The sequence below is a fragment of the Taudactylus pleione genome, unplaced genomic scaffold, assembly GCF_031769625.1.
Source record: "Taudactylus pleione unplaced genomic scaffold, aTauple2 ptg000479l, whole genome shotgun sequence".
NCBI lineage: Eukaryota > Metazoa > Chordata > Amphibia > Anura > Myobatrachidae > Taudactylus > Taudactylus pleione.
In genome coordinates, this window is record NW_028284881.1 from 3,750,001 (window position 1) to 3,766,464 (window position 16,464).

The following is a 16,464-nucleotide window of genomic DNA, read 5'->3' on the forward strand; positions in this document are numbered from 1 at the left end:
AGTCGCTCGATACGTTTATGGACCCCAGCCTGCTTCCCAAATTTCAAAGAGAGCTGAGTAGTTAATTAAATGACCCCTGCTCATGTGGCCTGGAAACCCTGAGCTACAGCCAGCTGAACAATCCACTCTGAGCTGAAAAGGGTTAAAGGCATCCCCAGGGAGGGGGTGAGAGGGTACATAACAAAGCAGGCATAAATATGTTACTCAACCCTGGCCCATGGTTTATTCTACATGAGGTTATCGAAGGATACAGATGATCCCTAATTCGTCACTGGGAAGGCCTCATCCCAGAACCATGTGATCCGAGTGGTTTGTTTCTCCAATTTATTTTCATTTATTTTCTGGAAATTGTAAGTAACTGTGTGTTTCTCTTTAACATTATATTCTTTGTAAATTTTTGGACATAAGCTTTGAAGATATTCTTGAATTAAACATTAATTCTAGTTCTGGATCTGTGTTTTTTTGACCCAAGGGCTCATTTGGATCATGTTACCTAGTTTTCTAAGTATTGATAATTGTGTATGCAGATGAGAGCAGAAGCTCACCTTATGATTTAGCATATTCTTCTGCTGGTGGCAGTTACCAGGTTTAGTTAACCACACGTGCTAAGGTAACCTGTAAACGTCACGGGCGGTGATTCTCAGAATTGCGTATCTAGAGGGTCAGCCCGCAGGACTGTGACAGGTGTAGTTGACATTGTAGTTTAAAATTAAGACCCAGTGGAATTTAGCAGATTATCCCATTGAAGGCAATAAAGAGTGTAAAGAGCAGTGTTCAAGGACTTTTAAAAGGCATGACATTTTACAGCAATGGGTAAAGTGTGTATGTTTGCACTCTGCAGCAAAGAGTTCATTGTTAACAATTGGAAATATTCGATAAAATTTAAATGGCACAGGAATTAAACTATTTGTCAAAAATTGAGCAAAGGATTGGGCCAGAATTGTTGTTTTGATGAAGAGGGTTTTCGTCAACTGTAAATATTACAAGTAAAGATTTATGCTCATTGTACAGAGGACTTACATTGGACAAGTAATCTTTTTGTCTTGCATGACATCCAATGCTTTAGTTTTAAAAAAAAAATTAGCCGGTCCCCCAGGTCACGATGTGCGTCACTGACCTATTAGTGACACAGCATCCAATAACTATCATTAGCATCTCCCCAACTAATCACCGCCAGTAGAGTCCCCTCATCGAATCGCCGCCCGAGCCCTGCGACTGCTTGGATATTACCGCAGGCTGCCGCTGATGATTCCGGGACATGCTGCCTCTCTGGTGGCTGTTGCGTAAGCATAAAGATGCATTAATGCTGCAGAAAAATACGCAGTCGCAGCAACATTAGTGCCACCTCTGAATCAGGCCCTTCGTGTTCATTTTGTGACAAGGATAATAGCCACAAGTCTGTATCTATTACCTTAGCACTGGTCAACCTCATGGTTGGTGTAGGGGTCTTCTTCAAACTCACTCCAGGAAATAAATATCCACTAGAAGCTCTGATAATTCAAACCAGAACAGGTTTTCCAACTTGCAACAGTGTTTTGATCAGACTTATTTTGGAAATCGTTTCAGCCTTTAGGTGGTGACCCCAACAGCCACCACTTAGGATGTAGCTAGGGGTGTCACAAAAAGGCCCTAGATTGATAAGGATGGGGATCGTAATCTTCTGAGAAAAGCAAGAAATTTACAACAGGAGATCTCACTAGATTTGTCTACCGAAGGGAGAGGATACAAGAAAAAGAGGCTGAAAGAAAATTGCAATGACCATGGAGCAAAGTTAAAAGAGAAAAATGAAGGGCTCCAAAAGTGTGGGTAACAAGAATAAATAAATGAATGCAGATAAAAATAATATAGATAAAAAGGGGAAAGGTCCTGTAGGACTGCTGCTTCTAAAGAGGTGCTGGACCTCACCAAGTGACCAATGGAAAAAGAGGAAAGAAAGAAGCGCAGTGCAACTAACAAGATAAAGATAAATAGATTTAATTCACAAAAAATAGATATGGATAACTAAAGGAGTCAGGTTAAGAAAATATATTAAATATAAATGGATAAATGAATATAGAACACACGTGAGGTTAGAAAATACCAAAAAAAAACATTGTAGCTGCATAAAATGACACATATGGATGATGTAGAATACAAAATATCAAATAGTCTCATGCATGAACTGAAAGTGATAACATCACTGGTAACTGTATCCACAGGAAGTCCAAAGCACTAAGTATAATGGATAGCTACAGTGTATCCGTTGTACTGACACATCAATGGGCATATATTTCCAAATCCTTAATGGACAGACAAGGTACTTTCAATTGAATGGTATAACTGGTGTTAGGGACAAAAACTGGCTAGGTCTGTCCGTATAATGGCCTGCTAAAGTAAGGTACCTTACAGTGGAGAAGCGGCCCAAATTCAATAGTGAGGGAGAGCCACAGCTGGCTGTCTCTTCCACAGCGTCCCGGCAATCAATGGAGTGTACCTGCGTTAGTGAGCCCGTATAGGCAGAAGGTGTCTGAGCTGTGCTGGATGCCAGGAGGCATGTGAGTCACCACGAGGACGCATGGTGTGCTGAGCGTGAAGGGATCCCACCAGGTCGGCTCTTTGTCAGTGCCCCGGTGTCCTTGAAGGATAATCCCCGCGGTGAGTCAAGCCAGGGGAGCACTCGCTACCGGACCTGAAAGCGCCAATCAGCAGGTGATTATCCAGGCACAGTGGAATAGCCAGTAGGTGTGTCAGATGCTGCTGCACGTAATGGGGATTCAGACTGACGTCACAAGCGGGATAGTGTGCTGCTTGACGCGTTTCTCCGCGGTAAGCTGTTTCTTCAAAAGCACTGCAGCAAAGTTGTCCGTTATTAGAAAGACACACACCCTGGTTGCGGGTTAGAGTCCTCCAGAAGATCTGTGTAATCCAGTGGTTCCCAAACTTTTTTTGAATCACAACACTCTAGAGGATCAGCATTTATTTACAGCCGCTCTAGGCCAAAAGTTTCTTTTGAGAAATTCTGCAAAAATTATTAAGTTGCGCTTACCTGTCATCCTTAGGTTCTGTTATCTGGTGGTGGACAGGGTTGCAATTCTATTTGTCCATATATTTTGTGATTGGCAGCCACCAACACTGGTTTTGCCTAATATATGGACCAGGCATAACTTGATTTGTTCCTGGACCACCAACCTGTGGCACCCATGCCCCACGGAACCCATTTTGGGAACCACTCTTGTAATCACTCTGCCTCCTCCATTCTTCATATCTGATTCCCCCATAAGAAGAAATAAATATCAACCTCAGTGATGATTCATAAAACCCTCCAAGTGAGGGAAAGGATTTCAATTTCCTTTTAAAGCGCCAGATATCAGATGCTTGCCCCTTTTTCTTTTTTTAACCTGGATATGCTGTACCTGTGTTCTGTTTAAACTAAGCTTTGACCCTGGAACTTTATCTGGGCTTTACTTCAGCTGAAAATAAAGTTGAGTCTCAATCCTTTGGGAATTCCTCATCTGTTTGGGAAGTGAGGTCCAAGTTGAGCCTTCCCAGGAATGAAGGATCCCATTAAATCCATTTCTCCGATTCCATGAGGTACAGATGCTCAGCTATTTGTTTTTTGTTTTCCTTCTTGCTGTTATTGTTTAGAGGGTGTGTTTTCTCCTCCTTTCCTCTACACTGTCTCAGGGAAATTCAATTTGCTCAGATCATTTTTGTTTTGCAAAAAAAAAACCTTGCGTTTTTGCATTTTTTTTCTTTTAGGCAGTTCAGCTAGAGCCCGTTTTCTGCGCCCGAAAAATTATCTGTTTTCAGCCGAAAACGCACGGAATCCGTGATTAGTTCACAAACCTATGTATTTTCACTGCAAGATCCACAAAAACAAGATAATTATCAAAGATTTTTTTTTACGGAGCCTGCGGAGGTCCCCAGAAAAATCCCAGATAAGTGCTGCAGGCAGTCACGCTTTAGGGCTAATTGGATAGCATGGGGGCGGAAGGGAGGGGTTATAGTGACCAGGCTCCTCACATCACTAGCTATACATGAATGTTCTCCATGGAATCTGAGAAAATGAGTTTACAGTAAGTACAAAAATTTGAGTTCTTTCAATTCTCATTGGTGTTATTTTTATTATACCTTACAAAAATACAGTATATAATAATCAAGAATGTCATGTCCTGACATCGACATGCTCAGTAGATGTCAGAATTTTTAGTTATAGACATTACTCAAGCTGTTTATACAATATACAGTTGTATAGTAAAGTACGATTGAACCGAAAATTGTATAGAGTGTGTATGCACATATGTGCACCGATTATCTGGTTGAATCGGATGACTGGATCTTCCATCCTGCTTAAAAGATGCGATAAATATTAACTGAAACCCTTCAGAATTTGTTGTGTGTATTCTCAGAGGGCCCCCGCACACATTTTGGTTGCCACAGTTCCCCAGGGAAAGCCATCCGTGGAGTGAACTGGCTTGGGACTGTGTGGAATCATAGTAGGGGGACCACAACAATTTGGGACTCCCTCTTGTTTCTGTGACCCAGGCTGGCAATGCACAGTGCTGATTACCCCAAGTCATGAGGATCCTTCATTGTTGTTCCCCCTGCTGAAAGCACCAGATCTGTTAAATTCTTGGGAATACCACACTTTTTTTTTTTTATTATTATTATTTACATGCAGTAGTAGTAGGGCATACTGTATGTCTATGCAGTCAGAACCTTTTTCTGTCAGTCATGCAAGGTGTTCCTTTAGAGACACTTTTTATTCTTTAATTTATGTTTTCTCACATGGATTAACAATATGGCAGTCCTCAATGCAGTTCCCTTTTTCCAACTTAAGGTCATCTAGTTTTCACATAAAGCATGAATTGATGGTACAATCCTTGTGCCATTTCCCTTGTGTAGTAAGGAAGCAGTGCTTCAGTTCCTACATGTGTTAAGTTGTCTGCTGTTCTATTTTTCCAGAGCTCAGACAAGTTCCAATGTTTCGACATCCTTTGTTGTTTGTGCGGACCATACAGTATTCTCCCTGTCAAATACCTGGTGGTATATTACATTCTAACAAGTCTATTCTGTGATGGGGTACAGGTGTCCTGTCACGTTTGGGCTATGGTGGTCCTCTGTAGAGGGATTGGAAGACGTGGACCCAGGTTAAGAAAGGAGTCGGAGCTGAGGGGCCTGGATATATGCTTTCCTCATCCACAAGTACTGGATGTTGGCTAGACCTGACAAAAGGTGCGGAGTCTAACTTACTGGGATGTGTTCACCAATGACCCCTCCAAGCGGGATTTCGGTTTAAGCTGCATCCAGCAAGCAGGTTGCGGCCCTTTGGTCAGGTATCCGGCACAAGTGGGAAATGGAAGAACACAATCACATGGAAAGTACAGGAAAATGATACTGGAAGTTTTGCACTTAGGTGATGTACTGGATACAAACTCTTGATCCAGACGCAGTGCTGGCACAGGGGAATGGCACTAGGAGATTGTACTTGGATGATTTACAAAGTATACACATTGTAGCTTCAGACGCAGAACTTACACAGGAGGATGAGACTAGAAGGTTGTACTCAGATAACGTACTAAGTACATTCCCACACCGTGGGTAAACACTAGAAGAGTATCGCTGGAATAAGGAGCTTGAAACCTGGAACGCTGCAACAGCTAGTATACACTGGAAGTAACAATGTTGTACAGGAAACTTCCTGTTCTATGGAGCCCGGCTAAATACCCTAAGGTAGCAGTCCATTGGAGGATAGTGTCAGCTGACAGCAACCAATGCTACCGTTTGGTAAAGGGCTAAGCAGGTTATGTAGACTGTCATGGCTGCGTCCATGACTGTAACCGCAGAAACCAAATCACGGAGTGAGTACATTGATGTCCTAGCAGACCCCAGATATAATCCTCAGCGGGTCACTCGCCGCTGCACCTGGCGCCTGACTGCTCGAGAAACCAGGGAGCCGGCGCTGAGGTGAGTAACAAACGATTCTAGGCCGCAACCTGACATGTCCACTGAGCTGATCGCACATGGAGCCAGAGCAGTTAAAACTCCTTGGGTAGCAGCTAATGGGATGTCAGTTGACCAGATTTGCACAGCAGTCACATAGTTAACCATGCATACTTTTTCCAAGGCACGTCATAGAGGCAGCCTCAGTGGGCACTCCCTAAGGAAGCTGCAGTGAAATACTTTTGATTTAAAAAGAGAGATTTTGTACATTTGATCACTGCCTTTACAATAGGACACCTACATTATAACAAATGACTCGTGGTAAAATATAGAGTTACGGTAGACTTGCCTAGATAACCCTGTGGACCTCGAAGAAAAGGAGTTATCATGGGGATATTATGGTTGGAAGACCAGGCACCAAACCGTTAAAGCTTTGGCTCCCAGAATGCCATGGATCCTCCATATATACCCCGCCCCAGCCATAGAACTTCAGTTTAGTTAACGAGTCTAAAAGCATGAGAAGGAAAGAGGAGAAAGAAGAGCAAACGTTTACCAGAAACACTCCTACAGAATTTGAGGGAATCTGTGACCGAATGAAAATCACCCAATGAAGCCAGGTGCATCAGGGTGGGCGCCCTGTGGACCCAATAGACCTTGAAGAAAATGAGTTATCTAGCAAAGTCTACCATAACTATTTTTTTTCTTCGTCCATAGGGATCCACAGGGATATAATGGGGATATCCTAAAGCAGTTCCCATAGGGCGGGGGATGCTCCTAAGCAGAAAGGAGAACTCATCGCCCAAAGGAAGTATCCTGGGAGGCAAAGTATCAAAGGCATAAAACCTAAGAAAAGTGGACAGAAAATCCATGTGGCAGCCTTGCACAATTGTTCAGCAGAGGCACCACGACTGCCCACGATGGCCGTGCTTGGGACAGGAAGATCAGCCTGTGTGTTCACCTGAGAGATAGTCATGCGTAGCCATCTCGCCAGAGTCTGCTTATTAGCTGGCCATCCTCGTTTGTGAAAACCATATAATACAAAAAGAGAATCTGATTTTCTAACAGTTTGTACTCTCCACATAAATATGGAGTGCACGAACTACATCCAGGGAGGCTTCACCTACAGAAAGGTCTGGAGCCTGAAAAGCTGGGGCAACAATTTCTTAATTTACATGAAAACGGGACTACCTTAGGAAGCTTACCCTCCCTTGTACGAAGAATAGCTTTATCCTGGTGAAAAATCAAAAATGGGGAGCGACAAGAGTGCTGCCAAATCCGAGGCTCTGTGAGCAGAAGAGATAGTAAGAAGAAAAAGTGTCTTTGCTGTCAACCACTTAAAATCTACAGAGTCTAAAGGTTCAAATGGGGAAGTCTGTAACTCTATAAGAACCAAAGACAAATCCCACGGTGCTACCGGTGGAACAAAAGGAGGCTGAACTCGCAGAACTCTTTGGAAAAAATTCTAACATCTGGTAATTAAGTAATCTTCTGAAACTAGACTGACAGTGCAGAAACCTGCACTCTCAAAGTGGCCAGGCGGAGAACATAGTCTAACCCTGCCTATAGAAAAGCTAGTATCCTTGAAATCCTGAACACCTTAGGATAATATTCCTTATGAGAACACTATTGATAAAAAGAATTCCAAACTCTGTAATAGATGCGGGCAGAAGCAGGCTTCCGTGCTCTAAGCATCGTTTGAATTACAGAACTGGTAAATCCCTTCGCTATTAAAATGAAAGATAAGAGACAACCCTTCGATGCTAGACGGGTAAAGTCTGATGTCGGCAGGGACCCTGCGTTAGCAGATCCTGCCACAGAGGGAGAGGATACTGAGTGTCTACCAACAAATTCTGTATGTCGGCGAACCAATGATGTTTGGGCCAAGCCGGAGCCACCAGTATTCCTGTTCTTCCTTCCTGCTTGAATTTCCTGAGAACTCTTGGGAGCAGGGAAATTGGAGGAAAGAGATATGGCAACTTGAAGTCCCATCTTACTGCCAGTGCATCTACGAAGGCTGCTGATGGGTCTCTGGACCTGGCCCCGTACCTGGGTACCTTGTGGTTGTGGCGTGACGCCATGAGATCTATCTCTGGTAGACCCCAGGAGCTGAAACACTCCCGGATGGAGAGACAACTCTCTGGCGTGTATGTCCTGGTGACTTATGCAGTCTGCTTCCCAAGTGAGTACTCCTGGAATAAAAATTGCAGAGATGGCTGGAAGATGACGCTCTGCCCAAATGAGAACCTTTGTCACTTCTTTCATGGCCGCGTAACTTCTTGTGCCTCCCTGATGATTGAGGTAGGCCACTGTAGTTGCGTTGTCGGACTGGGTCTGGACAGGCCTGCCCTGGAGCAGGTCCTGTGCCCTTACAAGTGCTGTGTATACTGCTCGCAGTTCCAGAATGTTTATTGGCAACTACTTTCTTGATTTGTCCCTCCCCTGGAAGGTGTGATGACCTGTCATTGCCCCCCCATCTGCGAAGACTGGCATCCATGGTGAGAAGCGCCCAATTTGAAATCCAGAACGGGCGCCCTTTGTTTAGATGCTCCTTTTTTAGCCACCAGAGGAGGGAGTAACGAACCTCTGTAGTGAGAAAGGTCATCTGGTACCGTATTAAATGATGCTGACCATTCCACCTGGAGAGAATTCACCTTTGCAGAGGCCTGGAATGGAACTGAGCATACCCCACCATGTCGAAGGTCGATACAATTGATCCCAGCACCTGCATTGCTGACAGAATGGATACTCTTCGCTTGCGTGGCAACACGTGTATGCGCTTTGATAAGGCCACGATCTTGTCCAACTGGCAGAAAGACCCTTTGTGTGTGAGAATATAGAAATGCTCCCAGATATACCATCTGGTCTGTTGGAGAAAGTGATGATTTCTTCCAATTGATGATCCAGCCGTGCCTTTGTAGGCAGGCTATAGTCAGTTGAAGATGGCGTTGCAAAACCATCAGAGTCCGTGCCAATATCAGAAGGTTGTCCAGATAGGACAGTATTCTGACTCCCTGATTCCAGTGCCCTCTTTGATCCTGTATCTGCTTACCAAGATCTTAACCAAAGACCCCTGCATGCGGCTATGGACGCTGCTGATGCCTTAGAAGCTAAAATTCCAGCATCCACTGTAACCCCTCCCAGATAGGAAGCCGCTTCCTGTATGTGGGAGATATTTATCATCTGTTCTCTGGTAGCATTTGGTAGAGAGTTTACCAATGCCTCAGTCCATTCTTCAACAGCTTGGGCTACCCAGGCTCCAGCTATAGCTGGACGGGTAACCGCTCCAGATGATGAAAATATTGCCTTAAGACAGGCTTCAATCTTTTTATCTGTGAAATCACTTAAGGAAGATGGAGATGGAATAGGCAATGTAGCTTTTCTGATTAAATGTGTTACATGAGCATCCACAGAAGGTGCAACGGATACAATGATTTTATTCTCTTATCTACATAAAATCACTTATCAGGGTTTACCGCATGCCTCCTCAATAAGTTGAGTGAGCTGTTCAGACACTGGAAACTCCGTTTTGACCACCTTTCGGTGGTGATTAAACATTGGAGTCTTCTTACTATGAGCCGGTTCATCATCCTGAATATCTAGGACTGATTTAACCGCCCTCACCAAAGTAGTAACATCCACCGAAGATGGATGATCCTCCTCCCCGGTCTGTTATCAACATTAGATGTTGCCATACTCTGAATAGAATGGCAATCAACATCCTTTATTGAGGAGTGCATATGAGGTGTAAACATATGTGGACACCTCTTCCAAGGAGGCATTGTTGGAGTAACCAAACGATCCACCACCTGCATCATAACCTGGCACAAAGAGGCAACCCAAGATGGCTCTTGTCCAACAACAGGTAAACCGGAATGGTGAGGTGGCTCTTTATAACAGACCACACACAAACCCTCCTTTTATGCCCTGTACATGAAACCAGCACAGGTGGCTCCCCCTCCTGTTTCCCTTTTATCTTTTGACATATTCAAAGTAAAGGCAAAATCGCAGTGTTATGTGACAGCCTTCACAGAATCTCAATGAATGTGAAGTACTCAGGAAGAAATAACAGTGATAATTATAATTGATAGATAGAAATAAAAAATAGTATTAGTCAGCATCTAGCAAACTGTCACATACAATGCACATGTAATATAATTACAAGTGGCTCTAAATCAACTACAGCAACGCAAAGGAATGGTAGGACATAGAGCACCGTATACCTTAACCAATGGAGAGGTATACAGGGAGAGTGATCCAGACCCTCCTGTAACCAACAGCTACCGGGCGCACTGAGCGTGGACCGTGAGCGTCTCATACACGTGGAGGGTAGGAGGAGCAGCCCAGATGCGCGAAACCCTTCGTAGGGACTGGGGAGGAGCTGCCGGAGGAGCTCCTACCTCTCTTAAGCTGCATTAACCAGCCGTGTACCCTGGCCTCGTGGCAACAGATTACGTCTGCTGCCAATCCCCGGCTGGTGTAGTAAGGACGCAGACAATCCCTGGTCCTGACGGTCCATAACCGATGAATCGCTTTACCTGACATCTCCGAGCATTCGGTGCAGTCCGGGGCGCAGCATTGCTGCTAGCTAAGCTGTGCCACCACCAGCTGAAATCAGCTCAATTACTGATGTTGCGGCCCGGCAGAGATAGATGGAGTCGCATTACGTGCGTCTTGATACAGATGCTTGGAACTGCCAACTCAAAAAAACAAAATAAATCACAAAATAAAAAGCTAAGGACTGCCTGAGCAGTCCCCTGTTATAAAGGTGCATCTTGATCCTGCCACACCAAATGAACAAACTGAAGTCCTGTGATTAGGGGCGGGGTATATATGGTGGAGGACCCAGGACATTCTGGGAGCCAAAGCTTTAACTGTTTGGTGCCTGGTCTTCCAACCATAATATCCCCATGGTATCTTTGTGGATCCCTATGGACCCCGAAGAAGAAATAAATACTATTGCCATGGGTGAATTAATTGAAATTGAATATCAACCTACTCCATCCTAACCCCCATTCTAAGCCCCACCAGATGCAAATGGAGGTGCAACTGAGATCTGAATCACCTGTACATATGTGCTCTCTGCTATGGGGCACATCTGCAAAACAGTCAAGAGTGCAAGTAAGTCTCAGCAGGTTCTGAGTCCTGATTTGTGGTTTTGTACAAAGAGACAACTGTTTATTCTCAATCCAGTGAGCTAGGGCTCGTCCCTCTCCCTTTGCTTTTAAATACTTTTTAATATCTGTTAAGATAATTGTTCCAGTGTCAGTTGACCAAACTCTAAAAGGACACAAAATGTCTCTATTACAGTGGATTTTGCAAGTGATGAAAATACATATGTTAGATGGCAGGAAAACACTCCTACATCTCCTTTTATGGAATAACACTGTTTTTGTCATTCTGTTTTGATTGATTATCTGTATTTAGCTGGTCTGCTGCCTTTCATATTGCTTTATGAAGGAAAAAGTTATTTTCGGGACCAAAACATTTCTTGTTATGTTGGTTGTTCTTTTAACTGAAATGCCCTCTACACTCGCCTTGGTGAAATTAATTTATAACACCATTTTTAGACATACTTGCTAGTATGTTACTAGGATGTTGGCCTTGTATAGTGCTATACTTTAGTGATATTGTATTTTAATATACAGATCGAAACTTGGTGGATGCATACACAAAATCCTTACTAACAGGTAGCAAAACTGACAATTTTTATATACCTGTGTATTAGGGTTTATTGTTAAAAATTCAGTGTAATTCCATGGCAACTTGCTTTACAAAGTGACATTGCAAACAATTAGCAATTCCTGTATACAGTTTTTTAAAGCATGTCCTGTCCTATTTTCTCAGTAAATTAAAAATTAATTTCACATAAATTCTTCTTGCTGTTGATAGCTATGCATATACTTGCTATGTCACTTTGTAACATGAGTTACCATTGAATGACCCATCAATGTGTTTTATAATGATTCATGTTCAGTTTTAGGTATTGTAATATTGAACCTTGTTTTTTATTACAGAATGTAAGCTTTGGAGGTGAAAGAGACCATTTTGAAGAGTGGACTTATGAAGATTTCTTCAGTGAAGATGGAATTGTCCTTGATCCATTGGTGGTTCTACCAGTCGCTTATGACTTAACTACTGCTTTTGTGCCAAGTACAGCTGGTAATTGCACCAGCATCAATGAGTCATCTTTTTCTAGTAGCCATACTAATAGAATTTACTGAGCCCTGTATTTATGTAAACATAAGCGTTTTTATGTATGTTTCTGCTGTTGACTTATGTTTATGAGCTCCCAATTTACAAGGATGGACCTCTGTCTTATTTACTTCACAGACACAAAGCTGTATCCTTTGGATTGTGGAAATCTGGCGAACTGTCCATACATAAACGGTACAGTACTATGGACTTGAAACATGTATAAAACAATTGATGATTTTGGATGTTTGTTTTTGTTTTTTTTGTTTTTTTCATTTCTCTATACTGTGTTTGTTATGCAATGTCCTGGCCCTTTTACAAGGCTGTTATAACTATGGTAATTGTTTTGTTAAATTTACTATTCATAATATTCGTTGCATAATTAATATATTCTTGTCAATATTCCATTTATCTGCTTAGACATGTTTGTAAAGTTTTGCTTTTAGTTTGGGATACATTTTACGCTGCATTTAGTTGTGACCTCTTTTTGTGATTTAACAGGAGAAAAGGCTCTACTTCCTGCTGAAACACCCATTGTTGCATTATTGGACAATTTGCAAGAGTGTAGCCAATGTGAACTCACCTTGCAGCTCATGCTCCTAGCATTTGGTACATACTTGCAACATGGAATTTCAAATAATATGGATATTCATTTGAGTATAAAGGTACAACCAATTATATGGCAGCTAATTGTTTTCAGAAAAACTTTCTTACAGTTCATTCTCTATTATAATAATCCTCCTCCCAATCCAGTGGTCACTTGCTGGATTTAGTTTTGTCCCACTGCTTTAAACCTCTGCCTTAAACAAGCTTTCTTGCGGTCTCACCTTCTCTCCCACCAACAGGGATGAAGTCTTCTTCATCTCGCCTTCCCACCTCCAACTTCCCCTTGACCCATTCTGTCAACATCACTGCTCCATCTCTGCTGCTACTTGCTCCCGCATTATCTCTTCAACCTGTCACTCTCTTCAGTCCCCTACTTCTTCAAGCATGCCCTTGTCTCATTTATCCTTTTGACTGTGACTCTCACTCAATCTACTGCCGTTTCTCTCTCCTCCCTTTTTCCGCAAGATCTTTGAGAGGATTTGCTATTAACTGCTTTTTCTCATTTCTATCCACCCACTTGACCCTTATCAGTGTTGTTTACACACACTCCAGTCCATTGAAACTACCCTCACCATAGTCAACAATTACCTTCCACCAAATCTAAAGTTCACTATTCTCTCATCATCCTTGATCAGTCTGCCACCTTTGATACCGTCAGTCAACTGCTCCTCCTTCACAGACCTCCGTGATTCTGTCCTCTTAGTTCTCCTTCTACCTCCCCAATTGATCCTTTTCAGTCTCTGCCTCTAAGACCACCACCCCCTTCTCCTCTACATGTTGATGTCCCCCAAGATTCCGCCCATGGCCCCCTTCTCTATTCTCTCTACACCTCTTCTCAGCTCCTTCGGGCCTCCAGTTCCAACTTTGCACTGTTGACACTAAAATCTACCTCTCTTCCCCTGACCTTTCTCCCTTTAACTGCTTCTCTGTAGTCTCATCCTGTCCCAGCACTTTCTAAAACTCAAAAACTAAAACTTATTAAGGCTAAGTCAGAACTAATTGTGTTCCAAACTTCCATGATCCCCCCCCCCCTCTCTTTTGTGCCAAGTGTCTACTGCCACTTTGTCATCCCTGATTCTGATCTCCTTCGTTCCCCACATCCATTTCTCAGACCTGCCACTTCCTGCTTGTTACATCTGTAGGATTTGTGCTTTCGTCAACTCAGATGCCAGTAAAACCTTATTCATAATCACTCATTCCTGTCTGGAGTTCTTTCTCTGTCTCCTTTTCCCACCATAATCTGTCCTTAAATCTGCTGCCAGTTTTATTTTATTCTCTCATACTCTATCTGCCTCCCCCTTCTGCAACTTCTTTCACTGGCTGCCCATCGCCTTCAGAGTTCAATTCATACTCCTCACCCTTAAATATAAACATTTAATCAGTCCTCCCTCCACCTACATCTTCAACTTCACCTCTGTCCTTGCTCTTTCTCCGACTGCCACTTCTGCTACGGTTACTTCCTCCCATTCCCGTCTCCAAGATTTCTCTCACAGTGCCACCCTTCTTTTGAAACACACTTCCTTGCCAAAACTGTCTTTCTTCCTGTCTTCCTAAAAGACACACATTTTCTCTAAAGCCTTCCTTCCCAATTCACCTTCCAACTGTTTTCCCGATTCCTTAGAACAGGGGCGTCCAAACTTTTTTTTCTTGGAGTGCCGTATTAAAAAAATTACTTTAGACAATGGACCACAAAATATTTTTTTAATAGTTGGCCTCCCAGAACTTAGGTAAGGGTTCTTTACTAAGTGAATTTTATTCTGAGAAACACTAAACCTAATAAAAATATCTTGAAATAAACCTATTTTGAATGATTTTAGATTTCAGTTTTGCTCATTGCGATGAGAAGCATCATATACCATATGCTTCATAGCAGTGCCCCCAATTGATAACGCAGACACAGTAGTGCCCAATTGATACTATGCCACACAGTAATGCCACCAATAAACTATATGCTGCACTGTAATGCCCCAATTGGTAATATGCTACATCAGAATGCCCCAAACTGGTAATTTGCCATACAGAGCCCCCTCAGTAATGCCCCTTTATATGCCAGCCTCAGAGCCCCATCAGTAATGCACATCTCTATGCCAGTCGTCAGATGTCCTTATATACCAGTTCAGTGCCATCCCATATCTTTAAATAGCAGTTCAAACACCCTCCCCATTAACTTTTATATACCAGAGTCTGTCACTCATGTTACTTAAGGCCCCCATACATCAGAGATTGATTGCAGCAATCGTGCAATTTGCAATCCATTGTGTATAAAAATCTTTCCCTTTTTCAATCGATTGCAAATTGCACGATTGCTGCAATCAATCTCTGATGTATGGGGGCCTTTACTTATTCCTCCTGTCTAGCATCTTTGGCTTCTATAGTCTGAGTCTCCTACTGTCCCACTGCACTGACTCCAGTCCAGTGACCATCTCTTCTATTCTGGAGGGCAGAGTGTGGGTGTACTGGTGATGAAGTTGTAAGCTGTAGAGAGGGGGGCCTGGCAGGGACGTTGCTGTGCCGCACCTAACGGCTGATCCTTGCAATTGAGATAATGCAGCAGGAGGCGTATTACTTACCTTACATCGGATAATCTGCTATAACATCGGCCGGCTGAGTGACCCATGGGGTCACACAAGCAGGCTGCTGCAGATTCAACAGAGAGGCCAGGAAATCTCCGTCAGCCGACTGAGATCCTGACCCCTCCCCCTATGGTGGTGACACACCTCTGTTTTGGGAAACTGTGGCCGTCGCCACCCACAAACGGCAGCAGACTGTCAATCACTTTGCGTGTGATCACGCAGGACTCGTACTGCACATGCGCAGTATGAGTCCGGCGCCTGCGTAGATTCCTGACCATCGAGAATCTGCATTCAACAGATAAGGCCCCTATTATTTACCACCTCTGGACTCTAGTATTCAGAGCTAAGGAGGAATATTGAATAGGAGGCCCCTAGTATTTACCACCTCTGGACTCTGAACAGAAGTATTCAGAGCTCAGGAGGAATATTGAATAGATAGGAGGCCTTATTTTAGCATGGAGCAGCCTGCAGGCTACAGTTTTTGCCCCTGCTGTAGAATGTATACTAAAGAAGAAAAAAGTGTTCCAAATAGGAGCACTCATGGACTATTAATAATGAAAACAAGTTGCTATGAAAATCTCATAACTGGTAACCCAATAGGATATATCTTAAAAATTAACTTTTAATTAATCTATTAAAATATTAGCGAAATATTGTGTGCAAAAATTGTGTTAAAGTGCTATCATAGTGAAACAAGACTAACATACAAATATATTTAAAATGTTGTGTTCACTCACTGTCTAATATATATTCCTGATAATCAACTAATGACTTCCAAATCAGATCTCCATCACAATGTGAATGCTCTGTCCCCTCCGTACTATGGGGTTAATATGGTATTATGGATATCAATTAGTATCTATCTTAATGTAGATTAATGATCTGGATTCCAATCACTCCATCACTATATGTGATTTATAAATCCTTAAATCACATTGGTTCCAAATCGCATTACTGCCAAACCACATGTTTCAATACATGTCGTTCTACAATAATCAAGCAGAGGTAATTGAGATATTCTCGAATGATAAGTAAATAGATCCACTAAATATGTCTTATTCATATAAAAATTATTATTTAAATATTCTCTTATCGCGTCCTCAGGGCATGTGAATAAAGTTAGTCATCACGCTCATAGATTGAATGCGATATCCCTACAATAGTATTGCAA

General features: G+C 42.7%; 1 protein-coding gene across 1 annotated transcript in view; it reads left to right on the top strand.

Annotated features, from left to right (window-relative positions):
* Positions 1-16,464, top strand: part of KNTC1 (kinetochore associated 1) — a 295,100-nt gene that overhangs the window by 192,733 nt on the left and 85,903 nt on the right. Inside the window, exons 37-39 of the mRNA XM_088449172.1 lie at positions 11,937-12,081; positions 12,253-12,309; positions 12,616-12,779. Of these exons, the coding sequence (XP_088305298.1) occupies positions 11,937-12,081; positions 12,253-12,309; positions 12,616-12,779 (366 nt within the window). The remainder of the gene's footprint in view (positions 1-11,936; positions 12,082-12,252; positions 12,310-12,615; positions 12,780-16,464) is intronic.